We start from the raw sequence: 26,653 nt of genomic DNA, 5'->3' as shown, positions 1-26,653 counted from the left end.
CCTCAACATTGACTGTGGACCCCATGAAGTCTTATGCCTTTAGGTTGAACATGGGCAGGGAAAACTCCTGCTGATTAACATATACATCCCTCCCTCAGCTGATGAAACAGTACTTCTTCATGTTGAACAACACAGAGGAAGCACTAAAGTGGCAAGTGCACAAAATGTACTCTGGTCAGGTGATTTCAACATCCACCACCAAGAGTGGCTCAGCAATAGCATACTGATTGAGCTGGTCAAGTCCTAAAGGACATCACTGATTGATAGACTGGGTTTTAGCCAGGTGGTGAAAGAACCAACAAAAGGGAAAAACATACTTGACCTCATCTTTACCAAACTGCCAGCTGCAAATGCACCTATCCATGACAATATCAGTAAGAGTGACCACCCCCACACAATCCTTGTGGAGACTTTCTGATAGTGAATATTGTGGCGTTATCATCATGCTAAATGGGACAGACTTTAAAGTGATCTAGCAACACAAGGCTGGGAATCCATGAAGTGCGGTGGGCCATCAAATGCAGCAGAATTGTACTGCAGCACAATCTGTAACCTCATCATGGCCTGTCATATCCTCCACTCAACCATTACCATCAAGCCAAGGGATCAGTCCTTGTTCATGGAGAGTGTAGGAGGGCATGATAGGAACAGCAGTGGGCATATGTAAAAATGAGGTGTCAACCTGGTGAAGGCACCAACAGGACTACTTGCATGTCAAACAGCATAAGCAGCTAGTAATAAACAGAGATAAGTGATCCCACAACCAAAGGATCAGATCCAGGCTTGTCAGTCCTGCCACATCCAGTCATGAATGGTGATGGACAATTAAACAATTCACTGAAAGAAGAGACACCACAAATATTCCCTTCCTCAATGATAGAAGACCCCAACATATCAGTGCAAAAGATAAGGCTGAAATATTCATAGCAATCTTGAGCCAGAAGTGATGATTGGATGGTCTATCTCCGCTTTCTCCACTGGTCCCCAGCATTACAGATACCAGTCTCCAAAATTCTAATCACTCCACATGATATCAAGAAATGGCTGGAGACACAAAGTACTGAAAAGGCTATGGGCCCTGACAAGATTCCTGCAATATCATTGAAGACTTGTGCTCTCGAATTTGCTATTCCACTAGCCAAGCTCTTCCAGTAAGTTACAACAGTGGCATCTAACTGACCATGTGAAAAATTGCCCAGGTATGTCCTGTTTAAAAAAAAAGAGAAATCCAACCTGACCAATTACCATCCCATCAGTCTACTCTCAATCATCAGTAAAGTGATGGAAGGTGTCAAGCAGTACCTGATCAGCAAAAACCTGCTCAGTTACACCCAGTTTGGGTTCGACCAGGCCTGCTCAGCTCCTGACCTCATTACAGCCTTGGTTCAAACATAAACAAAACAGCTGAATTCCAGAAGTGAGGTGAGAGTGACAGCCCTTGACATCAAGGCTACATTTGACCGAAGGTGGCATCAAGGAGCACTGGCAAAACTGGAATCAATGGGTATCAGGGGTAAACTCTCCCCTGGCTGGAGTCATACCTGGCACATAGGTAAGTGGTTGTGGTTGTTGGAGGTCAGTCATCTCAACTCCAGGACATCAGTGCAGGAGTTGCTCAGGGTATTGTCCAAGGCCCAATAATCTTCTTCAATGACCTTTCCTCCATCATAAGGTCAGAAGTGGGAATGTTAGCTGATGTTCAGCACCATTCGTGACTTCTCAGATTGAAACAGTCCATATTTAAATGGAACAAGGTCTGGATATTTTACAGGTTTAGGCTGACAAGTAGAATATAGAACATTACAGCGCAGTGCAGGCCCTTCAGCCCTTGATGTTGCGTCGACCTGTGAAACTACCTGAAGCTCACATAACCTACACTATTGCATTATCATTTCACTGGCAACTGGGGTGGTACCAGGGGACTGGAGAGTAGCGAATGTTGTGCCCCTGTTCAAAAAAGGGAATAGGGATAACCCCGGGAATTACAGGCCAGTTAGTCTTACTTCTGTGGTAGGCAAAGTAATGGAAAGGGTACTGAGGGATAGGATTTACGAGTATCTGGAAAGACACTGCTTGATTAGGGACAGCCAGCACGGATTTGTGAAGGGTAGGTCTTGCCTTACAAGTCTTATTGAATTCTTCGAGGAGGTGACCAAGCATGTGGATGAGGGTAGAGCAGTGGATGTAGTGTACATGGATTTTAGTAAGGCATTTGATAAGGTTCCCCATGGTAGGCTTATGCGGAAAGTCAGGAGGCATGGGATAGAGGGAAATTTGGCCAATTGGATAGAAAACTGGCTAACCGGTCGAAGTCAGAGAGTGGTGGTAGATTGTAAGTATTCAGCATGGAGTCCAGTTACAAGTGGAGTTCCGCAGGGATCAGTTCTGGGTCCTCTGCTGTTTGTAATTTTTATTAATGACTTAGAGGAGGGAGTCGAAGGGTGGGTCAGTAAATTTGCAGATGATACAAAGATAGGTGGAGTTGTGGACAGTGAGGAGGGCTGTTGTCGGCTGCAGAGGGACTTAGATATGATGCAGAGCTGGGCTGAGGAGTGGCAGATGGAGTTCAACCCTGCCAAGTGTGAGGTTGTCCATTTTGGAAGAACAAATAAGAATGCGGAATACAGGGTTAATGGTAGGGTTCTTGGTCAGGTGGAGGAACAGAGGGATCTTGGGGTCTATGTACATAGATCTTTGAAGGTTGCCACTCAGGTGGATAGAGTTTGTAAGAAGGCCTATGGAGTATTATCGTTCATTAGCAGAGGGATTGAATTCAAGAGTCGTGAGGTGATGTTGCAGCTGTACACGACTTTGGTTAGGCCACATTTGGAGTACTGTGTGCAGTTCTGGTCGTCTCACTTTAGGAAAGATGTGGAAGCTTTGGAGAGGGTGCAGAGAAGATTTACCAGGATGTTGCCTGGAATGGAGAGTAGGTCGTACGAGGATAGGTTGAGAGTTCTCGGCCTTTTCTCGTTGGAACGGCGAAGGATGAGGGGTGACTTGATAGAGGTTTATAAGATGATCAGAGGAATAGATAGAGTAGACAGTCAGAAACTTTTTCCCCGGGTACAACAGAGTGTTACAAGGGGACATAAATTTAAGGTGAAGGGTGGAAGGTATAGGGGAGATGTCAGGGGTGGGTTCTTTACCCAGAGAGTGGTGGGGGCATGGAATGCGCTGCCCGAGGGAGTGGTAGAGTCAGATTCATTGGTGACCTTTAAGCGGCATTTGGATAGGTACATGGATGGGTGCTTAATCTAGGATAGAAGTTCGGCACAACATCGTGGGCCGAAGGGCCTGTTCTGTGCTGTATTGTTCTATGTTCTATGTTCTATGTTTATCCAATGACCATTTAAATGCAGTTAAAGTTGACAAGAGCGGGGTGCTGCAAAAGGTGCTGATTCTTGATGAAGGACTTATGCCCAAAACGTCCATTCTCCTGCTTCTCGGATACTGCCTGACCTGCTGTGTTTTTCCAGCACCACACTCTCAACCCTGATCTCCAGCATCTGCAGTCCTCACTTTCTCCTCCTCAAAGTTGGCGAGTCAACTACTGTTGCAGGCAGGGTGTTCCACGCCCCTACTACTCTCTGAGTAAAGAACCTATCTCTCCCACCTGTCCTATATCTATCACCCCTCAATTTAAAGCTATGTCCCCTCATGCTAGCCATCACCATCTGAGAAAAAAGGTTCTCACTGTCCACCCTATCTAATCCTCTGACCATCCTATCTATTTTCACGCTTTCTAAATTTGCTAACACCTCCTTCTTATGAATCTCAAGTGGCAAGTAACATTCACATCACACAAATGCCAGACATTGACCATCTCCAATTTTAGAAAATCTAACGACCACCTCTTAACATCTGATTGTGTTACAATCACTGGTAACTATCAACATCCTGAGTGTTAACATTGACCAAAAACTCAACTGGACTGGCCACATAAACTCGGCAGCTACAAGAGCAGGTCAGAGTCTAGGAATACTATGGTGACTAACTTACCTCCTGACTCCCCAGTGCCTGCCCACTATCTACAAGGCATAAGTCAGGAGTGTGATAGAATACTGTCCCTTTTTCCTGTATGAGTGCAGCTCCATCAAAACTCAAGAAGCTTAACTCTGCTTGATTGGCACCACATTCACAACCTCCACCACTGACTCTCAGTAGCAGCTGTGTATACAATCTACAAGATGCACTACAGAAATTCACCAAAGATCCTCCAACAATCATCTTCCAAACCCATGACTACTTCCCATCTAGAAGGGCGGGATACATGGGAATGCCACAATGTGCAAGTTCCCCTCTAAGTAACTCACCATCCTGGAAGGGCAGCAGAGTGTCCATTGCACAGTGCCAGGGACCCGGTTCCACCCGCAGGCAACTCTATATGGCATTTGCACATCTCTCTGTCTGCGTGGGTTTTCTCCAGGTGGTCCGGTTTCCTCCTGCAATCCAAAACTGTGCAGATTAGGTGGATTGCCCATGCTAAGTTGCCCATAGCATCCAGGAATGTATAGGATAGGTAGATTAGCCATGGGAAATGCAGGGGAACAGGATAGGGTGGGTCTGGGTGGGACATTCTTCAGAGGGTGGTGTAGACTCAATAGGCCGAATGACTTGCTCCACACTGTAAGGATTCAATGATTCTATCCTGAGTTTGACGTATATCGCTGTTCCTTCCCTTCAAAATCCTGAAATTCCTTCCCTGAGGGCATTGTGGGTCAACTGTGTAGAAATATGTGCACTACAGTCGTTCATGAAAGCAACTCACTGCCACCTTTTCAAAGGCAACTAGGGATGGGCAATAAATGCTGGTCAGTGATGTCTATTTAAGTGAATATTTTTTTAAAATTGTATCTCTAAGATGAGATTTTTGAGGTTTTGTGTCACCAGTTACTAATATAAGTATTGGTCATGATAAGATAATGATCCAAGAAGTGGAAAGATGCTTCGTTCCTTGCACACATATGTAAGGGCAAATAATATACAATTCATTACTTGTAAAATTAGTAAACAAATGTTTGTATTCTTTCTTGTATGTAAATCAATTTCTTTCTTCAGGCTAACATTGTGTATTTAAAAGTTGTATCAAGGTTTGATTGGTGTTTAGCTATTTACTTGCAATTTCAGTTGCAAACCAGTTACGTTTTTTGTGGATACTTGAAATGCTTCGGTTTACGTGTCCAACCCACTGGAAAATGAAATATTGCATTAATCTTTGTGCAGTTGACAATTCATAATGAACATGGTCAAATTTCATAAAGCCTTACACAGTACATTTTTATGTATCATTAAATCAGAGACATTTTAAAAATTCTTGCTGTATTCAAAGTTTTGTCTTTTATATTCTATATTCTTTTTGCCATGACTTCTAGGAGTGGGAAAAAATATACAAGTGTTTATTTTACAATTTTACAGTAGTCAAGAAAGTATTAGAAAGGCTTTTGGGTTCAGTCATGTTGCACTTTCAAAAATGTGATAATACAAGTCAGGTAAGGTTAAATCCCAGGGATTAGAGTGAATTATCACATAGTCAGAAAACCAGACTGTTTATTCATGACTCTGAATTGAGAGCTTTGTGTTTCCTTCATACATAGTTTAAAATGCAGAGTAATAGTTTCAGGACAGTGAGTTGTAGTTCAAAAGCATAATTTCAACTTTTCCACAAAATCATCTGAATCCTTACATTTATTAGTGCTAAGTTCTTTATGCTGTATCATAAAGGACAGTATTCAGTAGTCTAAACAGATTAATTGAATCAGTTTCAGATTTATTTAAATTATATATTATGCAAGTGTTTTTCTTACTGTTATATTCTGGAGCCTGCAAGCATACGAACAAGGAACAAGTGTAAAATGAAGAACTGTGAAACAAAAACACACATTTCTGGGTAAACTTAGCAGGTCTGGCAGCATCTCTAGAAAGAAAGCAGAGTTAACATTGCAAGTCCAAGACTTATCCCAGTTTCTCCATCTCTGTCTCATCTGTTCTGATGAAACCACAAGCCATGGTGAGGGTGGGAGAGTGTGCGGCCTGTGAAATATCCACCTTTTTCCTCAACCAAGGAGTCCTCACTAACGTGGTTGACATGGGCCTTAACCATCTCTAACCTACTTTTCCCAATTTGCATTCACTCTTTTTTTTCTTTATTCATTCACGGGATGAGGGCGAAGCTGGTTAGGCAGCATTTTTTGCCCATCCCTAATTGCCTAGAGGGCAGTTAAAAGTCAACCACTTTGCTGTGTTTTGGGAGTTACATGTAGGCCAGACCAAGTAAGGATGGCAGTTTCCTTTCCTAAAGAACATTAGTGAACCAGATGGGTTGTTCTGACAACCAAAAATGGATTCTTGGTCATCATTAGATTCCTAATTGCAGATATTTATGGAATTTAAATTCCACCATCTGCCTTGGCAGGATTCGAACCCGGGTCCCCAGAATGTTATCTGGGCCTCTGAATTAACAGTCCAGCGGTGATACCACTCGGCCATCGCCTTTCCCCACAACACCGATAGGGTCTCCCTGATTCTCACTTTCCACCCCATCAGTATCTGCATCCAAAAGAGTCATAAGTCAGCATTTTCAACACCTCTAGTGCGATGCCACCACCAGACACACATTTCACTCTCCTTTGTCACATTGTGCAGGGAGTGTTCCCTCCTTTATTTCCAATACCAGCCCACATTCCAAAGAAGGTGCAACACTTGCCTGTTTACCATCTCCTTCTTAACCATCCAAAGGCCCAGACACAACTTCCAAGTGAAGCAGCGATTACCTGCCCCCTTTTGCTCAATCCAGTCTATTATATAGACTGTTCACAATGTGGTTTCCTCTACAATGGAGAGATGAAATGCAGCTGGCAGAATGCCTATATTCGGTAGAAATTACCCCGAGCTTCCAGTTGCCTGCCATTTCAATATATTGCCATGTTCCCTGGCCAACATTTTTGTCTCGGGCCTGTTGAAATACTCCAACGAGGCTCAACGCAAGCTGGAAGAACAGCATGTCATCTTCCACTTGGGGACTGTGCAGACTATTGCCATCCCATACACCCTCCAGTTCACTAACTCCACCATATCCAGGAAGAGTCGCCATGAATTTTTAAAGAAGAAACTGTGTTTAATTAATTTGCTGGAGTTTTGAAAAGGTAACAGAAAGGATCAAAGAGGGTTAATACTGCTGATGTGGTATGCATGGATTTCCAGAAGGCTTTTGGTGCAGTATCGTAGAACAGACTTGTGAGGAAAAGTGTAGATCATGGTATTGAAAACAAAGACAATAGCAACATTGGTACAATTTTTTTTTGACAGGAGACAGATTAATTTTCAATGGATACTTTTCATGCTGGAAGATGATTTGTAGTGGAGTTCCCTAAGGATTAAAACTGGGAACTTTACTTTCCCTAAGTTGGTGGAATAGGTGGATAGGTGTCAAATGAGGTTCAATGTAGAGAAGTGTGAGGTGTGCATTTTGTTCACAAGGACTTTGGAAGACAATATAAAACAGGGGTACAATTCTAACTCGGGTGCAGGAGCAGGGACCGAGGTGTATATGTGCACAGATCATTGAAGATGGCAGGACACTTACAGCAATTAAAAAACCGTACAGTGTTCTTGGCTTTATTAATAGGGTCATAGAGTACAAGAGCAAGAAGGTAATGCCAAACTTATACAGACACTTGTTAGACTGCAGCTGGAATATTGTGTACAGTTGTGGGCATCACATTTTCGGAAAGATATGAATACGTGGGAAAGAATGCAGAAGTGATTTTCAAGAATGGGAAATGAGAAACTTCTTTTGTGAAGATGGATTAAAGAAGTTGAGTATGTTCTTCTTGGAGACAATATTTCTGAGAGATTTTGTAGAGGCTTTTAAAATCATGAGCAGACTGGATAGAGTACACAGGGGGAAGTTGTTTCCGCTCATAAACAAAAAAAGGACATAGATTTAAATTGATGTGCAAACAGCAAGGGTGATGAGGATTTAGGGCATGGAATACCTGTAAGCATACCTGGAAAGTCAAGCATTCAAGAGAGCATTGGATGATTATTCAGACATGGAGAAAATAAGGAGATTGGCTCTTGGTGAGGCTGAAGCAGGGAAGAATATGTTTGAGAATCTGTTAGAATTCTTTGAAAAGGCAACGAGCAGGTTAGATGAAGGACAACTAGTGGACATGATCATTTTGGGTTTCCAGAAGGCCTTTGACAAGGTGCCATAATCGGAGGCTACAAAATAAGATAGGAGCCCATGGTGTTAGGGACAAGATACGGGCATGGATTGAGGATTGGTTTACTGGCAGAAGGCAGAGAGTGGGGATAAAGGGTCCTTCTCCGATGACAGACAGTGACTAATGGAGTTTCACAAGTGTCCATACTGGGACCACAACCATTCACATTCTACATTAATGGTCTGAATAAATAAGCTGAGGGCATTGTTGCTAGCCTGCAGATGGCCGCTGTCCCCACATGACAAATACCAACTACAATATATCACAATAAAACAAAGAAATGCAATGCTGAAGACCTGAAGCAAAAACAGAAATTACTAGAGAAACTCAGCAGAGCTGGCAGCAACTGTGGAGAGAAAGCAGGACTAATATTTTGAGTACAGTTACCCTTCTTCAGAACTGTTCTGAACGCAAAACTTTAACTCTGCTTTCTCTCCACAGATGCTGTCAAACCTGCTGAATTTCTCCTGAAATTTCGTTAATGAAACAGGTTGTTTCCTGTGGGAGAGATAAGAACCAGAGGGCATAATGTCAGGGTAAGGGGTCAGGCATTTAAAACAAAGTTGAGGATTTTTTTTGTTCAGAAGGTAGTGAACCTTTGGAATTCTTTACCATGGAGAGATATCAAGGATGGGTTATTAAAAATGTTCAAGACTGAGGTGAATATATAATTAGTTAAGGGAACAAGAGTTAGAGGAATAAGACAGGAAAGCAGGTTTAAGAGTTATCGGATCAGCCACAATCTTATTAAATGGCTGAGCAGATGAGATAGGTTGAATATTCTACTTCAGCTCCTACGTCTTGTTGTCTTATGTCCCAACCTCATAGGATGCTAGCTATTTCTTCCCCAGCAAACTTGACAGTAAAATAGGGTGCTTCAAAAACATTTTGTGCAATAATTGCTATACTGATCAGCTTATTTCTTACTATATATCATGCAACCTTATGAAAAGTCCTAAAGAGGTCACACATGGTCCTGAAAAGAACCCAGTATACCTCCGATTCCCCTAGAAGAGTAAAATATCTTAAAACAGGGGAAGCTGGTGATTCACATAAAAAGTGTTTGCTACTAACAGGATGCTGTAGGCAGTCAAGCCAAAACATCATTCTGTCAATCACACAAATGGGTAATGTGTTATTTGATGTCAGTGTGATGCCAAATATGTAAATCATAAGTCTTAAGGACTGCTGAATTGTTTAAAAGAGCACAGCCCTTTGGCTATTTGCAAACACCTACCCAACCATATAATGCACAACTTTGAACATGAGGTTGGATTCTGCAATTGGACAATGTTTTCTGTAAAATTCTGTGAGCAAAGGGTTACTTTGACCAATTTGTGATGTCAATCTGGCTTGCAGTCTGGTACATTTGTGAATAATAGAAGCTATATATTGATACACAGGACCTTGTTCTTCACAGGCAGAAAGAACATAAACACGTACAGCGCCTGTTTCAACTCAGAAAAGTAGATGGCAGTTGTTCACTGGTTCATTTCTCGGGACAATGCCCTAACCAATCAGAATCAACCTACCTGGTTTGAAACGTAAATAAAGCCTGCCTGTTAACTATTAACCGCCATTAATTTTTGCACTCTCCAGTGGGAATGCCTCTACCAAGCTCAGTCCACTAGAGTCACAGAGAAATAGAGCATGGAAACAGACCCTTCGGTTCAACCCATCCATGCTGACCAGATATCCCAACCAAATCTAGTCCCACCTGCCAGCACCCTGCCCATGTCCCTCCAAACCCTTCCTATTCATATACCCATCCAAATGCCTCTTCAATGTTGCAATTGTACCAGCCTCCACCACATCCTCTGGCAGCTCATTCCATACACGTATCACCCTCTGCGTGAAAAAGTTGCCCCTTAGGTCTCTTTTATATCTTTCTCCTCTCACCCTAAACCTATGCCTTCTAGTTCTGGACTCCCCGACCCCAGGGAAAAGACTTTGTCTATTTATCCTATCCATGCCCCTCATAATTTTGTAAACCTCTATAAGGTTACCCCTCAGCCTCCGACGCTCCAGGAAAACACCCCCATCCTGTTCAGCCTCTCCCTGTAGCTCAAATCCTCCAACCCTGGCAACATCCTTGTAAATCTTTTCTGAACCCTTTCAAGTTTCACAACATCTTTCCGATAGGAAGGAGACCAGAATTGCACGCAATATTCCAACAGTGGCCTAACCAATGTCCTGTACAGCCGCAACATGACCTCCCAACTCCTGTACTCAATACTCTGACCGATAAAGGAAAGCATACCATACGTCTTCTTCACTATCCTATCTACCTGTGACTCCACTTTCAAGGAGCTATGAACCTAGCCAACCACTCCACAATTTCATGCATTATTAATGTTATTCTCTCCTTGAATTGGTGAAAAAATGATTAATTTCTTTAAAAGAGGCAGCTATTTGAATTTCAGGAAGGAATAGTAGAAAAAGGGAAGCAAAATTCAATCATGTCGAAGTAAAATTGAAAGAAGTAAAACCAATGGAAAATAAAGTTGATCAAAAGTAAAGTAAAAATTAAGAATTATAGTAAGTTTTTATTTATTCTCAGAATAACAAATGCAAATGTATGTGATGCCCAGTCAGGAGGGACAAGTGGAGGGTACATTCTGCAGTGTATGTGAAATCATGGACATAGCATTGTCCCAGACAAGCATATCTGCAGGAACTGTTACCGGTTGCACAAGCTTGAGCTCTAGGTTAAAGAACATAAGCAGCAGCTGGAGTCACCGTTGTGTATCTGTCAGAGGGCTACGTGGATAGCACATACAGGGAAGTAATCACTCCACAGTTTAGAAAACATGTTACGAGGGAATAGATGATTACAATACAATGTAAGAAAACCAGTGCAGGAGTTCTCTACATCTATCATGCTTTCCAATCAGAATTCCATTTCAGAAATTAGTGAAGGAATAGTTCTTCAGGAAGGTACAGCCAGAGACAGGTACCTAGCATCTCAATTATACTGGGGAGAAAGATAAAGCATGGAAGGATACCATGATAGGGATTCCATAGTCTCAGGATCAGACCAGCATTTCTCCAAGGTGGTGTGTTCCTGCCTGTGCCAGGGCAAGGATTTCATAGAGAGGCTGCAGGATATCCTTCTGCAGAGGGGAATCAGCCAGAAGTTGTCATCCACATTGGTTAGGAGGAGATAGCTAGGAATAGGGATGAGGGCCTGAAAGCAGAATTCAGGAGATTAACAAGCAGGACCTCGAGCGAAATGAAGTCATAGTTATAGAGTCATCCAGCACGGAAACAGACCCTTCAGTCCAACTCATCCATACCAACCAGGTTTCCCAAACTAAATTAGTTCCATTTTGCCTGCATTTGGTATATCTGTCTAGACCTTTCCTATCCATATACCTATCCAAATGTATTTTAAATATTGTAACTGTATATTCTTCTTCCAGTTCTTCTGGCAGTTCATTCCACATACGAACCACCCCCTGTGAAAAAGTTGCCTCTCAGGTGCCTTTTAAATCTTTTTACTCTCACTTTAAATTTATGTACTCTATTTTTGAACTCTGCAACCCTAGGGAAAATACCTTGGCTATGTACCCTAGCCATGTTCCTCATGATTTTATAAACCTCTATGAGGTTGCTCCTCAGCCTTTGACACTCCAGGGAAAAAGAGCCCCAGCTTATTCAGTTTCTCCCATTAGTTCAAACACTCCATTCCTGGCAACATCCTTGTAAATCTTTTCTCCACCCTTTCCAATTTAATAATATTGTTCCAATTGCAGAGCAATCAGAATTGTACATAGTACTCCAAAAGTGGCCTCACCAACATCCTGTACAACGTCAACATGATGTCCAACTCTTATACTCAATGCTCTGAGCAATGAAAGCAAGCGTGTTGAAGTAAAATTGAAAGAAGTAAAACCAATGGAAAATAAAGTTGAACAAAAGTAAAGTAAAAATTAAGAATTATAGTAAGTTTTTATTTATTCTCAGAATAACAAATGCAAATGTATGTGATGCCCAATCAGGAGGGACAAGTGGAGTGTACATTCTGCAGTGTATGTGAAATCATGGACATAGCATTGTCCCAGACAAGCATATCTGCAGGAACTGTTACCGGTTGCACGAGCTTGAGCTCTAGGTTACAGAACGTAAGCAGCAGCTGGAGTCACCGTTGTGTATCTGTCAGAGGGCTACGTGGATAGCATATACAGGGAAGTAATCACTCCACAGTTTAGAAAACATGTTACGAGGGAATAGATGATTACAAGACAATGTAGGAAAACCAGTGCAGGAGTTCTCTACATCTATCACCCTATCTACCATCTTCATCACCCTATCTACCTGTGGTATCACTTTAAAGCAACTATATACTTGAAACCCACAACACAACCCCAGCTCTACCATTTACTGTGTAATTCCTGCCCTTGTTCATCTTACCAAAATACAACACGTAGCATTTATCTAAACTAAAGTCCATCTGCCATTCCATGACCTATTGGCCCGGTTGATCAAATTGTACTCTTAGATAACCTTCTTCACCGTCCAATTTTGGTGTCATTCTGCAAAATTACTAACCATGCTTCCTATATTCTCATCCACATCATTTATTTAAATGACAAATAACAGTGGACCCAGCATCAATCCCTATAGAACACTGCCAGCTACAGGCCTCCAGTCTGAAAAATAACCCTTCATCATCATGCTTTACCTCAGAATTATTCCCAGTACCACATGCTAGTGAGCTTAAAAACAGTACATGAGCTTGTGGTTAGACAACTGGTTAGGAGGAAGGGCATCAGATATGTGAGGCATTCAGACCAGTTCAGAAGCAGGACTCAGGGTGATATCCTAAGAGGGTGATTTGATAATGCTGTTGTGGTTACTAATAGGCTACCAATAATACTGGTAGTGTCAGCATCGTATAAATCGAGAGATGAAAGAATCTTGTAGCATGTGCAATATAGTAATCATGTGTGACTTTTATGTGTACATAATCTGAGTGAACACTTAAGCACGAAATCTGAGGAGGAAAAATTTCTAGAGTATCTTCAAATTGGTTTTCTAGACAAGCACATTGAAAAGCCATCTAGCAGACTGGCTATTTTGGATCTGCTATTATGTGATCAGAAAAAAAGAATATTAATAATCTTTTTGTAAACGAGTCTTCAAGGATGAGTGACCATAATATGATGAAGTTTGACATCAAAAAGTGATGTAGTTTAATCTAAATCAAGGATGCTAAATTTGAATAAAGGAAATTATGAAAGCGTAACATTGGCTGACTTGGATTGAGAAAATAAATTAAAAGGCATGACCATACAGAGTAAATGGACAGTCTTTAAAGAACTGTTACATGACATATAGCAACTATATGCTTAAAGGTGCAAAAACGCAAAAAGATCAGTCAGCTGTGACTGACAAAGCAAGTTAGAGATTGCAGAAGATTAAAAGAAATGCTTAAGTGGCCAGAAATAGTAATATATCTGAGGAGTCAGAGGTTTTTAGAATACATCAAAAGAGAACCAAGAAACTGATAAGGCAGGGAAGAACAGAAAATGAAAGCAATCTAGCAAAAAGCATGAAAACAGACAGTAAAAGCTTATAAAACTACATAAAAGAAAATGTTTGGCAAAGGTGAACTTGGGTCAAATAAAAACAGAGTCAAAATACTTTATATTGAGAAATAGAGAATGGCAGAGAAGCCAAGTCATTATTTTGTGTATATTCCCACTGAGGAAGATATGAGAAATCTCACAGAATTAGAGATCCAAGGAAAAATGAGGATTTGAAAGAAATTAGGATTAGTAAGAAGGTTGTGCTGCAGAAGTTAATGGGGATTAAAATTGCTAAATCCCAAGGACCTGATAATTTCTATTTCAGCGTGGTGATGAAGGTGGCTAGACAGATAGTCAATGCATCTTCCAAATTATCTGGAATGATTCCTGAAATTGAAGGCTTGCAAATGTCACCCCAATACTTAAGCAAGGAGCAAGGAGCAAGGGAAAAAAAATCAGGGAACTATAGATATTCAGTAATAAGGAAAATGCTAGAATCTTCATTAAGGATGAACTAAATTGACATTTGGATATAATTTATCATATTGGGCATAGTCAGCATAGATTTGCAAATGGAAAATCATTTTTGACAAACTCATTTTTCAGATGTTAATAACAAAATTAATAAAGGGAGTCAATGAATGTTATATATTTGGGTTTTCAGAAGACTTTTGATAAGGTCCCCACAGGAGGTTGGTTAGAAAATTAAAGCACATGGTAGAGGAGGTATTGTGTGGCATGGATTAAGCTTTGGCTAATAGGCAGAAAACAAAGTAAGAATAAACTAGTGTTTTGTATTGGAAGGCTGTGACCAGTGGGGTACCACAAGGATCAGGACTTAGCCCCACCTGTACTCAATAGATATACATGTGCATGTATGTATATCAATGAGTTGGAAATGTGGACAAAATACAATATTTTCAAATTTGCAGATGATACAAAGCTAAGCAGGAATGTGTTTTGTGGGGAAGATGTGAAATGTTTGCAAAAGGATTTGGACAGGCTTAGTGATTGAGAAAGAACATGGCAGGTGGAATTTAATGTGTTAAATGTGAACTTTCTTAAGATAGTGAAAATTTGTTAAGTTCAATATGGACAAATAGGCTTGGGTGTCCATGTCAGTGAAGCACTGAAGACTGCTATGCAGGTGCAGCAAGTTATTAGGAAGATTAATGGAATATTAGCCTGTATGTCAAAACGATTTGAGTACATAAGTAGTGAAGTCTTGATTGAATTCTGTAGGTGTTTGTAGACTGCATGTGGAGTGCTGTGCACAGTTTTGATTTTCTTATCTCAGGAAAAAAATTATTATTGCCATTGAGGAAGTACAACAAAGGTTTATCAAACTTGCTCCTGAGACCACAAGACTGTGTAATGAAGCAAGATTGGGAAAACTGTGTTTTCAAAGAACAAGAAGTGACTTCATTAAAACTTACAAAATATTTAAAAGGAAAGATAAAGTAGCTGCAGTAAGATATTTCCCTTGGATGGGGAGTCCTAAACCAAGGAGCACAGTTTAAAAATAAGCAGTTGCCATTTAGCATTGAGATAAGGAGAAATGTTTTTACTCAGAGAGTTGTGAACCTTTGGAATTCTCTACTCCAAAGGGCTGTGGATGTTTTTAATTATCAGGGCATACAAGAGTATGGGAATAATGCAGCTAAAAAGCATTTAGATGTTTGTCAACCATGATCACATTTAATGGCAAGTAGGCCCAGTAGACTGAATGGCCTACTCCTGTTCCAGTGTTTCTATAGTGTTCTAACAAACTGTTCTGTTGAATGCAAAACAAAATATGTCTTTTTGTGAATAGTACTCAAAGCTCCTTACTACAAAATGACTATTTCTAAATTTAGTTTGAACATCTGTGATTTAAAGCTCAATTAGCCTATCTTCATTCAGGGCAGATCAAATTGTACTGGGATTTTCAAATAAATATTTGTATTCTTATTTGTAATTGCAAAAGATCTAATGCTTGTTTCAGGCATGAGTCCTGGAAGCCCAATTTGTTTTGCCCTTATCAATATGGCAAGTGGTGCATTAGGAGAAGTGTTGGCGTAATGTTAATGTCACTAAGCTATTAATCCAGGAGCCCAGGCTAATGTTCTGACCAGATGGGTTTAAATCCCATCGTGGCAGATGGAGAGATTTAAATTCAGTAACTGAGTATGGAATTGTGGAAAAAAAAACACACAGTCCAATGGTCACATTATCAATTGTTTAAAAAAAAACCCCATCTGGTTCACTAATGAGAATCTACTGTCCTTACCTGCTGGTAAGTGACTCTCACTCTCAGCAATGTGGTTGGCTCTTAAATGCCTTCTGAAAGTCTAACTAGCCACTTAATTGTACCAACTATTCACATTGCTCTAAGAAAAAGAATGAAATCAGAAGGAAGACCCAGTATTGACTGAGGGACTAGAAACATAAAACGCAAACTAACCCCTATCAACTCTGCAAAGTCCTCCTTGCTAACACCTGACATCTTGAACCAAAATTGTGAGAGCTGTCCGACAGAGTAGTCAAGGTAGCAGAAGGAGAGTGGATATCATTGTCTTCTTAGAGAGATGCAAGAGAAACTAGTACACTACTCTGCCATTTAGCGGGTTCTGAGTAGTAAAAGGTACTAACAATTGTTGCATATTTAGTGTGTTCAATCAACAGCCCTTTCCTCTGCTTGTTTGCTTCATGATTTAAAAGGATAATCATTCAGACTGGCTTAGTTTATAAAAATGAGATATGCATGCTCAAGAAAGTGAAAGGCAACAGATTCACTTGAATAAGAAACCAAAGAGCAATGGATGAAGAATGGCTTTGCAGGCCTCTCCTATCAATGGAGGAATGTACCACATCCATAATGACTGCCATTCCATGAAGGTGCAGATGGTGTATAACTATGCCTATAAGAACCTGACACTGAACACCTATTATTTTAGTAGCAGTCAAAAGGCATTCATCCTGAGCAAGTCTTTGATATCTGCCATTTTTTGCCATGAAGAATTGGATTGTTGGGTGACCAGATTTACCCATTCTATAGCTGCATCATCTCTCTTCTCTCACACATGTTCGAACATCTATAATAATGATCTTGCTGCCACTAGGAACCATTAGAGCAAACTATTGATGGTTTGAAACAATGATTCTGCTTCTTAAATTACTTGGTCAGACATGTCCTTCACTCTCCAGAGAGCTTATGATTGTCTTCCATATCCTCCACACCTCTCTTTCTTAAGGTGCATCCATTCCCAACAAGTCTTTGGCATGGAGCCTTGAGAGGTGGAGGAAAAGAATGAGAAAGAGAGAATGCAGGCACTCTGAATGGATATTAAAAATCTGGTTTTCCTAAAATCTTATTTTCATGCTACATTTGCTCCACAGTTCTTGATCTTGCAATTCATTGATTACATAGTATTATGGTGACCTCTTCATCAAACTTCTGAAATAAAATTCACCACCAAAAAATCAATCCATAACACTTTATTCAACAATATTTACAATGTGCATACAAAACAGAATTTTTCACAATTGGTCACAACCTTCATACTCCCCTTGTGGCTACCCTTTGTCCTAGTACTCACGTGCAGTTCCAGAGCTAGAGGCTATCTCACAGTTGGTAGTAGGTTACAAAATTACATTGGAGGAGACTAATGTGCCTTGCAGGACATAATCAAACAGCTGTGGACCTGTCTGTGGTCTGTTTTCTCAGCCTGGATCAGCAGCAATCAGGTTTGTTAGTAAAAGGCAACTGATTTGAGCGCTGGTACAGTAGTAGGAATGAGAGCATAAACGCTTTGAGAGACAACAACTGCTGTTCCCCCGGGATGATACCTCAGTAAACCTGGTAATCTGCTGGAAGACAGATTTTTGTATGAGTGAGAGAGCCTGAATTCTCTTTGAGCATCTGGAGCTATGATGTCAGCAGTCTGTGCCTGCATGGAATAAAAAGAGGAGTAACATTGCAATGAAAAAAACAAAGCATTGATCCAGGGGAAGCGGTCCCAGCAGAATAAAGCAGTTCTGGCAGAAAACAAGGGCAAGGAGAATATCACATGTCATCATCCTTTCTCTTTCTCCTAGAATTATGATAGGGTTTCTATTGTTTTCACTTTCCATCCCACCAGTCTCTGTGTTCAAAGGATCACTCTGTTATTTTCACCACCTCCAAAATTACACTACCACCAAACACATTTTCACCTCTTCTGTCATCATTCCAAAGACAATATTTCATTCCCAAAGCCCTGGTTCACTTTTCTATCCCCCTCAACACCTCTTTTCTCTGCTCCTTATCCAAGGTCCCAAACACTTCTTCCATGTGATGCAGTAATTTATGTATACTACCTTCAATTGTCTATTGTTATCATGCAAGCAACACAGCACAAATTTAGTTTCCATTATACTGGGCATACCAAAAAGGGGAAAGGTGATTGCTTTCCAGAGCACCTCCATTCAGTCCAAAAGCATGATCCTGACCTTCCACTTGCTTGCTATCACCACCATGCTGTCATACTTACATTTCTTTCCTGGGCCTGCTGCAGTGTTCCAGTGATGTCCAGTGTAAGCTGGAGGACCTGCACCTCTTTTTTTCCAGTTAGGCACTTCAAGATTTCGGAGTTGAACATTGTATTCAACAACTCAAACTATTAATTACATCTGTCCTCCATCTTAATACTTTCCCCCCCCAACAATGTATCTTGTCGTCGTGTTTTTACTTACAGTCAGAGATTACCTTTATTCTGCTATTAACACCTATTCTGCACCAATGCCCTGTCTTTTACCACTCCTTTGCCTTCAGTTCAATAATGTCTTTGATCTCTATCATCTCCTCTCCACCCTCTAACCTTTTCCTGGTAATCCCTTTGTTTCAAGAATTATCATATTAGACTCAAAATGTTTCTGATTTCACAGATGCTACCAGACCAGTATAGTTTCTCAGCACTTTTTGTTTTTGTTTACAATTTCCAAGATTTTTAGTATTTTGCTTTTAAATCTGTGACCTCTGATTCTTGATCCATCCACCACTGAAAACCGTTAATCCCTATCTCATGATTTTGAATTTCTTCATCAAATCACCTTCTCTCAATCTGCACTTCTCCAGCCCATTACATAACTGAAGTGCCTCATTCCAGGAACCCTAGAGTTTATCATAACTCCCTTGCTTATGTACTCTTCATACAATCTGTAAATCTTAGAATCCCACATGTATTAATAATCACATTCTCAAGCTACCCTGCCACTTTAATTTGTGCTCATATGCCCAAGGTTCTTTGTTCCTGCGCTCCCTTTAGAATCATACCCAATATTTTATATTGCCACTTCCTATTCTTCATACCAAAATGAATCACTTCACGTTTTTCTGCTTAAATTTCATCTCCCAATTCTACAGCTTGCCTATGTCCTTCTAAAGTTTAATACCACCTTCACAGTGAACCATACTTCATCTTTGGATGAAGTCACTAAAGAGCAGCCTGTAGATGAGGAAGAAAAGGATATCCTTGCAGCTCAAGTGGTAACAATCAGGTTGGAAGGAAAAGCATTGCCTTTACCTGTTCTGACTATGATATGACAGATCAGAATCTGATTAAGCGAGGGTATTGCCACTGAGCCAACAATTTAGAAGTGGGTTTAGAGGAGGGTATCGTGGTTTACCCTACCACAGATTGCAGAGACAATAAGGAAGGAAAATGCATTTTACTGGCTCCCAGCCAATACTTCAAATTTAATACATTCACCCTTTTACTTAAATTCCTTATAGCCTTGGACACCCTAAATTCTACGATATCTTCCAGTCCAATGTCCATCCAAAAAATCTTTACATTCCTCCAACTCAGGTCTCTATGACATTCTGTAATTCCTTCACCCTCAATGTCAGCCTTTAGCTAACAAACACAGAATGCTGGAGAAACTCAACAGGTCTGGCTGAGAGGAACAGAGTTAACATTTCATCTTCAGCATCCAGCTTATTTTGCCTTTTTCAGCCTTCAGCTGCCTTGTTGTGAAGTTTAAAATGCCTTCCCTATATGTATTTGCTTCAACACTTGCTTTTGATCTTCGATAAATACTACTTAAAATCCATCTACTTGACCAAGTTTTGTTAATTTGCCTAACATCTGTCTTTGGATGGATATCAACTCCTGTCTACATTGAAGGCATTATGTAAACAGAAGTTTTGTTTTATTGTAATTGTTTGACTTTATTGATTACTTTCTTTAACAATTTGGCTGACATTGGATAATCCTTGAGAGGGCCATGCACTCTACTATATCATATCAGAACACACCTATGTTCCTCAATGTACTAGAATCTCATAAAATTACCATTTTTCTTTCAGGCCTGTGTAAAAAATTTAGCTCCTACCCCTGGTACTAAACCCAGATACTTACTTAACCAATCATGTTTAAATGAACTTGCTGTCACTTTCTGAATCAAACATACAATTTCAAATCAACATCAATTACAAGGACTCACAAGGGTATATGTCTTAACTGACAAATGGAACCAGTCAGGCTTCAAGACAAGATTTATCCCTGACAGAAGTCCTAGCTATTCTTGCATGTTTAGGATCTTTTTTGTAGATATTTACTGCAGGTTGATTTAAATTTGAAGAATTATCTACTTTTTTTAACCTGCTTTACATATTAAGATTCTCACTAGTAAGCAATGTCAAGTTGAAAATATGATATAAAAGACCATGTTGATAATCTTCATAGGAATGTAAGCACTGTCTCCTATACACATGTGTCTTAAATCCATTAACTGTTTGGCAACTGTAGAAGATATCTTCATTTCAGTGGTCTGGATTTTCTAATGTCCAGATGGGTGTTGCTGCAGCATTGATGGGGATTGCAGATGCTGACCCTGCAGAATCTCCATCATAGCTGAGTCTGAAGGAATTGCCCAGAAAATTAAAGACTTCACTGCTCAATTTCCATGTGCTTGAAACCCTTCAAAACAGCCCTTTAAATCTCTGAATTCAGAGGGTTCTGTTGCAGTTAAATAACTGGTTCCTCAGGGAAAAACTGACTATTGAAGCCATAATTTAACTTCTGAAGAAGGGTCTCTGGATCCAAAACTCAACTTTCTCCCCATAGATGCTGCCAGACCTGCTGAACTTTTCAAATAATTTTTTTTTGTTTGTGTTTCTAACTTCTATTCAACTGACCCCTAAATTACCTCATACAGCCTCAACTACAATCCTCCAGACCCTTTAAACCCTTAAATCCCTGACCCTATAAACGCTGCTGTGAACCATGCTTGTCTTAAACATTCTATCACTTATCTAGCTCCCTTGCCATTTGGCACTCTGGCATGCCACTTACTACCACGCTACCCTGTCATATGTTTCTCATATACCACTTGACATTCTACCCAGCTGGCACCTTATCTCCTGCTACCCTCTGACACCTTATCGATTCCCCACCTGACACCCTAACCCTCTACTCACTTGGCACCCCTTCTCAACACCCTAAGCTCACAGTTACATACTTGCACTTTCACAGGACCTGTCAAATGAGCTGTCATGTAACACTGGACCTTTAAAGTACATAATGCAGCAACTGACTGTTGTAAAAAAGGGAGTGTAGTTTTGCTTTTCCTTGACTGTTCTATACTGCAGTACCTGTCAGAACGGAAGTGTAGCTCCACATTTCTGAAGGAAATTTGATCAGAATTTCCTATCAAAAATGTAAAGCTCATTCATTTTGCAAGAAACAAAGAGAGGAATGGTAATCTGTGTGTGACAGCCACTCCTCAGATTCGGGAATCCTCGTATCTAAGTCACAAAACGTTATCATCCAAGTTCAGCAGCTGATGGAGAAGACAAAGGGAATGTTGGCCTCTGTTCGAAAAGGAACAGATTTTTAAAATGGTAAGGCTAAAACTATACGAGATAGAAACTGTGAGCAGTTTTAGGCCCCTTATATGAGGAAACGATACATTGGTATTGGTAGAAGTCCAGATTCGGCTGAACCTGAGTATGGAGAGACTGAGTAGGTTAAGCCTGTACCAATTAAAGTTTAGAAGAATGAGAAGTGACCTTATTAATATACAAAGTTCTTTGGGAATTTGACAGAGTAGGTGCGGAAAGGCTGTTTCCCCTTGTGGGAAGTCTAGGACCAGAGAACCCCTCTTCTACCCTTATTCTTCCTTATCATTTTTACTGCTACATGCTATGAATGAATGAATTAGCTTCATTGTCACAGGTACTCAGAATGGTGCACCCATTTTCCTCAAAAATATTAATTTGTACAGTTGTAAAACTAATCAAGTTTTTTAGGCTTTCTGTGGCTAATGTCAGTGTCATTGTAGTAAACCACCTTTCATATGACTACCAAAGAATTTCTCCCAGACTTGCAGACTGCCATTAACATATGTTGAAGTTGCAAATTGACCTTTTGATGTGTAATGAATGTACCCTTGTTGGTCATCAAATTCTGAAGTGAACCTGAGGGTTTTGGTTTAGAGTCATAGAATCATAGAGATGTACAGCATGGAAACAGACCCTTCGGTCCAACCCGTCCATGCTGACCAGATATCCCAACTCAATCTCATTCCACCTGCCAGCACCAGGTCCATATCCCTCCAAACCCTTCCTATTCATATACCCATCCAAATGCCTCTTAAATGTTGCAATTGTACCAGCCTCCACCACTTCCTCTGGCAGCTCATTCCATACACGTACCACTGTGTGAAAAAGTTGCCTCATTAGTCTGTTTTATTTCTTTCCCCTCTCGTCCTAAACCTATGCCCTCTAGTTCTGGACTCCCTGATCCCAGGGAAAAGACTTTGCCTATTTACACTATCCATGCCCCTCATAATTTAGTAAACCTCTATAAGGTCACCCCTCAGCCTTCGACGCTCCAGGGAAAACAGCCCCAGCCTGTTCAGCCTTTCCCTATAGCCCAAATCCTCCAAACCTGGCATCATCCTTGTAAAGAGGGAGAAAGTGAGGACTGCAGATACTGGAGATCAGAATAGAAAGTGTGGTGCAGGTCAGGTAGCATCCGAGGAGCAGGAGAATCAACGTTTCAAGCATAAGCCCTTCATTAGGAATATTGTTTCAAGACATGGACCATAACGGAGGAAGGTATACAGGAGACATCAGAGGTAGGTTCTTTACGCATAGAGTTGTGAATGCATGGAATGCGTTGCCAGCTGTGGTGATGGAAGCAAAATCATTGGGGACATTTAAGCGACTGCTGGACCTGCACATGGATAGCACTGAGTTGAGGGGTGTGTAGGTTACGTTACTATATTTTACATTAGGATTAAATCTCGCCACAACATCGTGGGCCTCAGGGCCTGTTCTATGCTGTGCTTTTCTATGTTCTATGTTCTATAGCCACTGACCCTCAGGACTTCCTTCAGGATTAATAATCCAGCGAATTTGAGTTCCCAGCATAGCAGATTGAGAGTTCCCAAACCCATACCAGTGGTAATAAATGGCCTTAGTGACATTTGTTTGTATCCAATGACTACAGTCCATTACAGCAACATGGAAGCAACTTCAAAATAGGGACTGAAGTGATGCAGGGAATTTAATAAGCAATAAATTTCAGTTTTGCCAGGGACAGCCAGATCCCAAGAATGAATAAAAATGAATTGTTTTAGCCATTTTAAAGAGAACGGCACTATTGAAATATTTGGAGAAAATTAAATATGGCTGTGATAGAGTGGTAACAAGACATGTTTATGGATAACTCAAAAGTTGTCTTTAATGTAGATCTACATAATGTCCTCAATATGTGAGTAAGCATATGTATGTGTACTATATATATTTGCTGAATTGCTCTTTATCAGTATGGTGATAGCTTTTTTTTCTTACATAACATTCAGAATTTTATCATATGTATATTTCATACAAGAAAGAAACCCCAAATCCTTCAAAGAGCAGTTCAGCAAAAAGGGAAAAAGAACAAACAAGATGAAATTTCATTGAGGATAGCATGCTGCAGCATCCAGAAAGCTATAATCTGCTTAGCGGCATCCAAGAAGGATATGCAGCATAGAATTTAAACTATTTTGTGGAAAAATAAAGATTTTTCTGTTCAAATTAATTTGATGGTTACATCTGTGGTTTAAACATATTTAAGGTATAATTTTTACAAAACCGTTCCACACACTGCTTTTTATCATAAAACACTCTATGCTTCTTTGCATTCGATATTTTATCTTAAAGTCTACAGTATGTAATGGGTTGTTTCTGATACATGTGACATCACTGAAAAACGTGGACATGTTTAACAGTTCTGCACCACAGGATTTAGTTGTCAAGCACTGGATATAATCCAGGCCTTACAGATAAAAAGTCATGCTAAACATGCCAATTAAGTGTTGTAAGGGTAATATTTCAAGCATTAAATGTTTTGAATTACCACATTTTCAGACAGTATCTTGACAAAGCTTATTGCATTGGTTGTTAACCTACCCACTTCTCAACATTTTGTGGTTAAAATAAGGAGTTCCATAGTTTTCAATTTTGACTTCTATGGAACTGATAAGAGTTGATATTTATACAGCATTCTGGAAATTAAATGACTATGAAGTAGTTCACAAAGCAACTTGTTAAATAGTTGGACAAAGCAAGGTGAATCAAATTGAATCACTGCTTTTTGATCCATCTGGAGTGGTTATCTGTGTGTCATTTCTGAAGCGTTTGCCAGTGCTGTTTTCAGTCTCAACAATAACATTTCACAATATAAAATTTGCCATTACTGTTCTTGTATTTAATAAGAAGAAAAAGTGTAATATAATTTATTTATATAAATGGAAAAACATTTCCCTTCTTCATTTGCAATAATAGAGAAATGTCTCCCTTACAGAATAAAATGATTTGGAAAATATATTACTGTGCAATCTATTACTATAATTACGAACAACAATCCACTTTAGAGAAGCTACATTTTATTTCTATAGGTATTACTTAAAGCTCATATCAATTACTTGCTATTTATGTTTCAGCCCATTGGATCTTTGAACCCAAAACGTGCCGTTTTCTACGCTGAACGCTACGAGACATGGGAAGATGATCAAATTCCACCATACCACTACAATACTCATTATTCTACAGCTACTTCCACACTAACTTGGCTTGTCAGAATTGTGAGTATCTTTACTTACAAATGTTATTTAAAATTACATAATCTACAACAGAAAAAGACCATTCAGTAACTGGTCTACATTGGTAACAAACAAAAACAGAAATTGGAGAAACCCAGCAGGTCTGTCAGTATTTGTAGTGAGGTAACAGAGATTATATTTCAAGTCCAGTGACCCTTCTTCACAACAGACTGAATTTGAAATGTTAACTCTGTTCTTCACTCCTCAGATGCTGCCAGACCTGATGAGTTTCTCCAGCAATTTCCATTGCTGATTTTAGATCTCCAATTCTTTGAATTGTTTTAGTGGTCTTTTTGGCTAAATTCTTATGGAGCTCAGGATTTTTTTAAAGGACATATTGTGGTCTTTTTTAAAGGCACAACAATTATTTGTATTGGTTCCTCCTATTTTGGTGCCCTTCCCAACTATAAGCCTCAATTATTTCAAAGTTGAGAACAGCACAGTGAATCTCTGTTAAGCTTTAGCAGTGTTATTCTGCTACTGGCATGCTATAAAGTGCACTAAAGTTGGACCAAACTTTCTATTATTTCCAATGGAAACTCCTGGGGAATCTACTCCAGTGTATCTCCAGAATGGGGACTGTAGAATATGAGCCTGTGAGAAATTTAGGGCTGACATGCATAGAGAGAATCATTAACATTCAATGGAGCGTCAGCCAAGTAACTACATCACAGACTGCCATTTTGTAACTTTTGCATGATATGTTTGGTATGTAGTTATCTATTAAAATGTACTAATGAGACATATTTACAAGGTAAATTCTTCACAAATCAGTTTATCTTGAATGTGTTATTTTCACCCTCATGTCATTGTAAATTATTGTCTTAAAGGTTTTGCCATTTGAACATCACTATTTAAAATGATTTGGTCTGGTTAATAGCAAGTCCTGTTTATTCATATTTTAGTGAGTGGGAGCGGTTGATTAGGCCCAAGCCTTAACTCTATTGAAAAAAATTGGAATAAAATCAGATGTTTTCAGCACAGAAGGAGGCTACTCGATCAACCATGTCTATGCTGGCTCTCTTCAACTCTGATAAACCACTCCACCATACCTTCCCAATAGTCTTGCAACTTTTTTCACTTCAGGTATTTGCAATAGTTCCTTCCAGTACTCCAGATATTCATGCAATACCTCATGACTTGTTAACCTGAAAATGATCCACTTGTTCCTCTCACTGGTTTTTATCCATTAACCAGTTAATAATATTCCTTGCCATGGATTTCTGCCTGGGTTCCAGTTTTGCCCATATCTTTGTTGGATATATGAAACATCCCTTGTTCAAGTTCAACTCAGATCCCCACCACAACCTTTTCTTCAGTATATTGATGACATTGCATGTGTTGCTACTCTCTCTCATTTGAACTGGAAAAATTGATCAATTTCATTTCCAATTTCCACCCTGCCCTCACTTTCACCTTAAGTAGACAAGTAGGAGGCTGGACGAACACAGCAAGCCAGGCAGCATCAGGAGGTGGAGACATCAATGTTTTGGGTGTAACCCTTCTTCAGGACTGGGGGCGGGTGTAAGAGGAGCTGCAGCCTGAAGGAGAGTTACACCCAAACGTTGACTTCTCCACATCCCTGATGCAGCCTGGCTTGCTGTGTTCTTCCAGCCTCCTGCTTCTCTGCCTTTGACTTCAGCATCTGCCGTTTTTTTTGTCTCACCTTCACCTCGTCCGTCTCCAACTCCTCCTTGCCTTCCTTGACAAGTCTACTTCCATTTCTGGGGATTGGCTGACCACTGATATCCATTACAAACCACTGACTTGCGCAGTTAC

The 26,653-nt window shown here is 40.1% G+C and overlaps 1 protein-coding gene across 7 annotated transcripts in view; it reads left to right on the top strand.

Moving 5' to 3' along the window:
* Positions 1-26,653, top strand: part of nbeaa (neurobeachin a) — a 913,644-nt gene that overhangs the window by 704,690 nt on the left and 182,301 nt on the right. For all 7 annotated transcript variants that reach the window (XM_072577218.1, XM_072577214.1, XM_072577213.1 and 4 more), the window contains one exon: positions 24,716-24,856. In XM_072577218.1, coding sequence (XP_072433319.1) covers positions 24,716-24,856 — 141 coding nt within the window. The remainder of the gene's footprint in view (positions 1-24,715; positions 24,857-26,653) is intronic.

Source organism: Chiloscyllium punctatum, chromosome 9, assembly GCF_047496795.1.
Source record: "Chiloscyllium punctatum isolate Juve2018m chromosome 9, sChiPun1.3, whole genome shotgun sequence".
NCBI lineage: Eukaryota > Metazoa > Chordata > Chondrichthyes > Orectolobiformes > Hemiscylliidae > Chiloscyllium > Chiloscyllium punctatum.
This window is presented reverse-complemented; position numbering and strand designations above follow the sequence as displayed.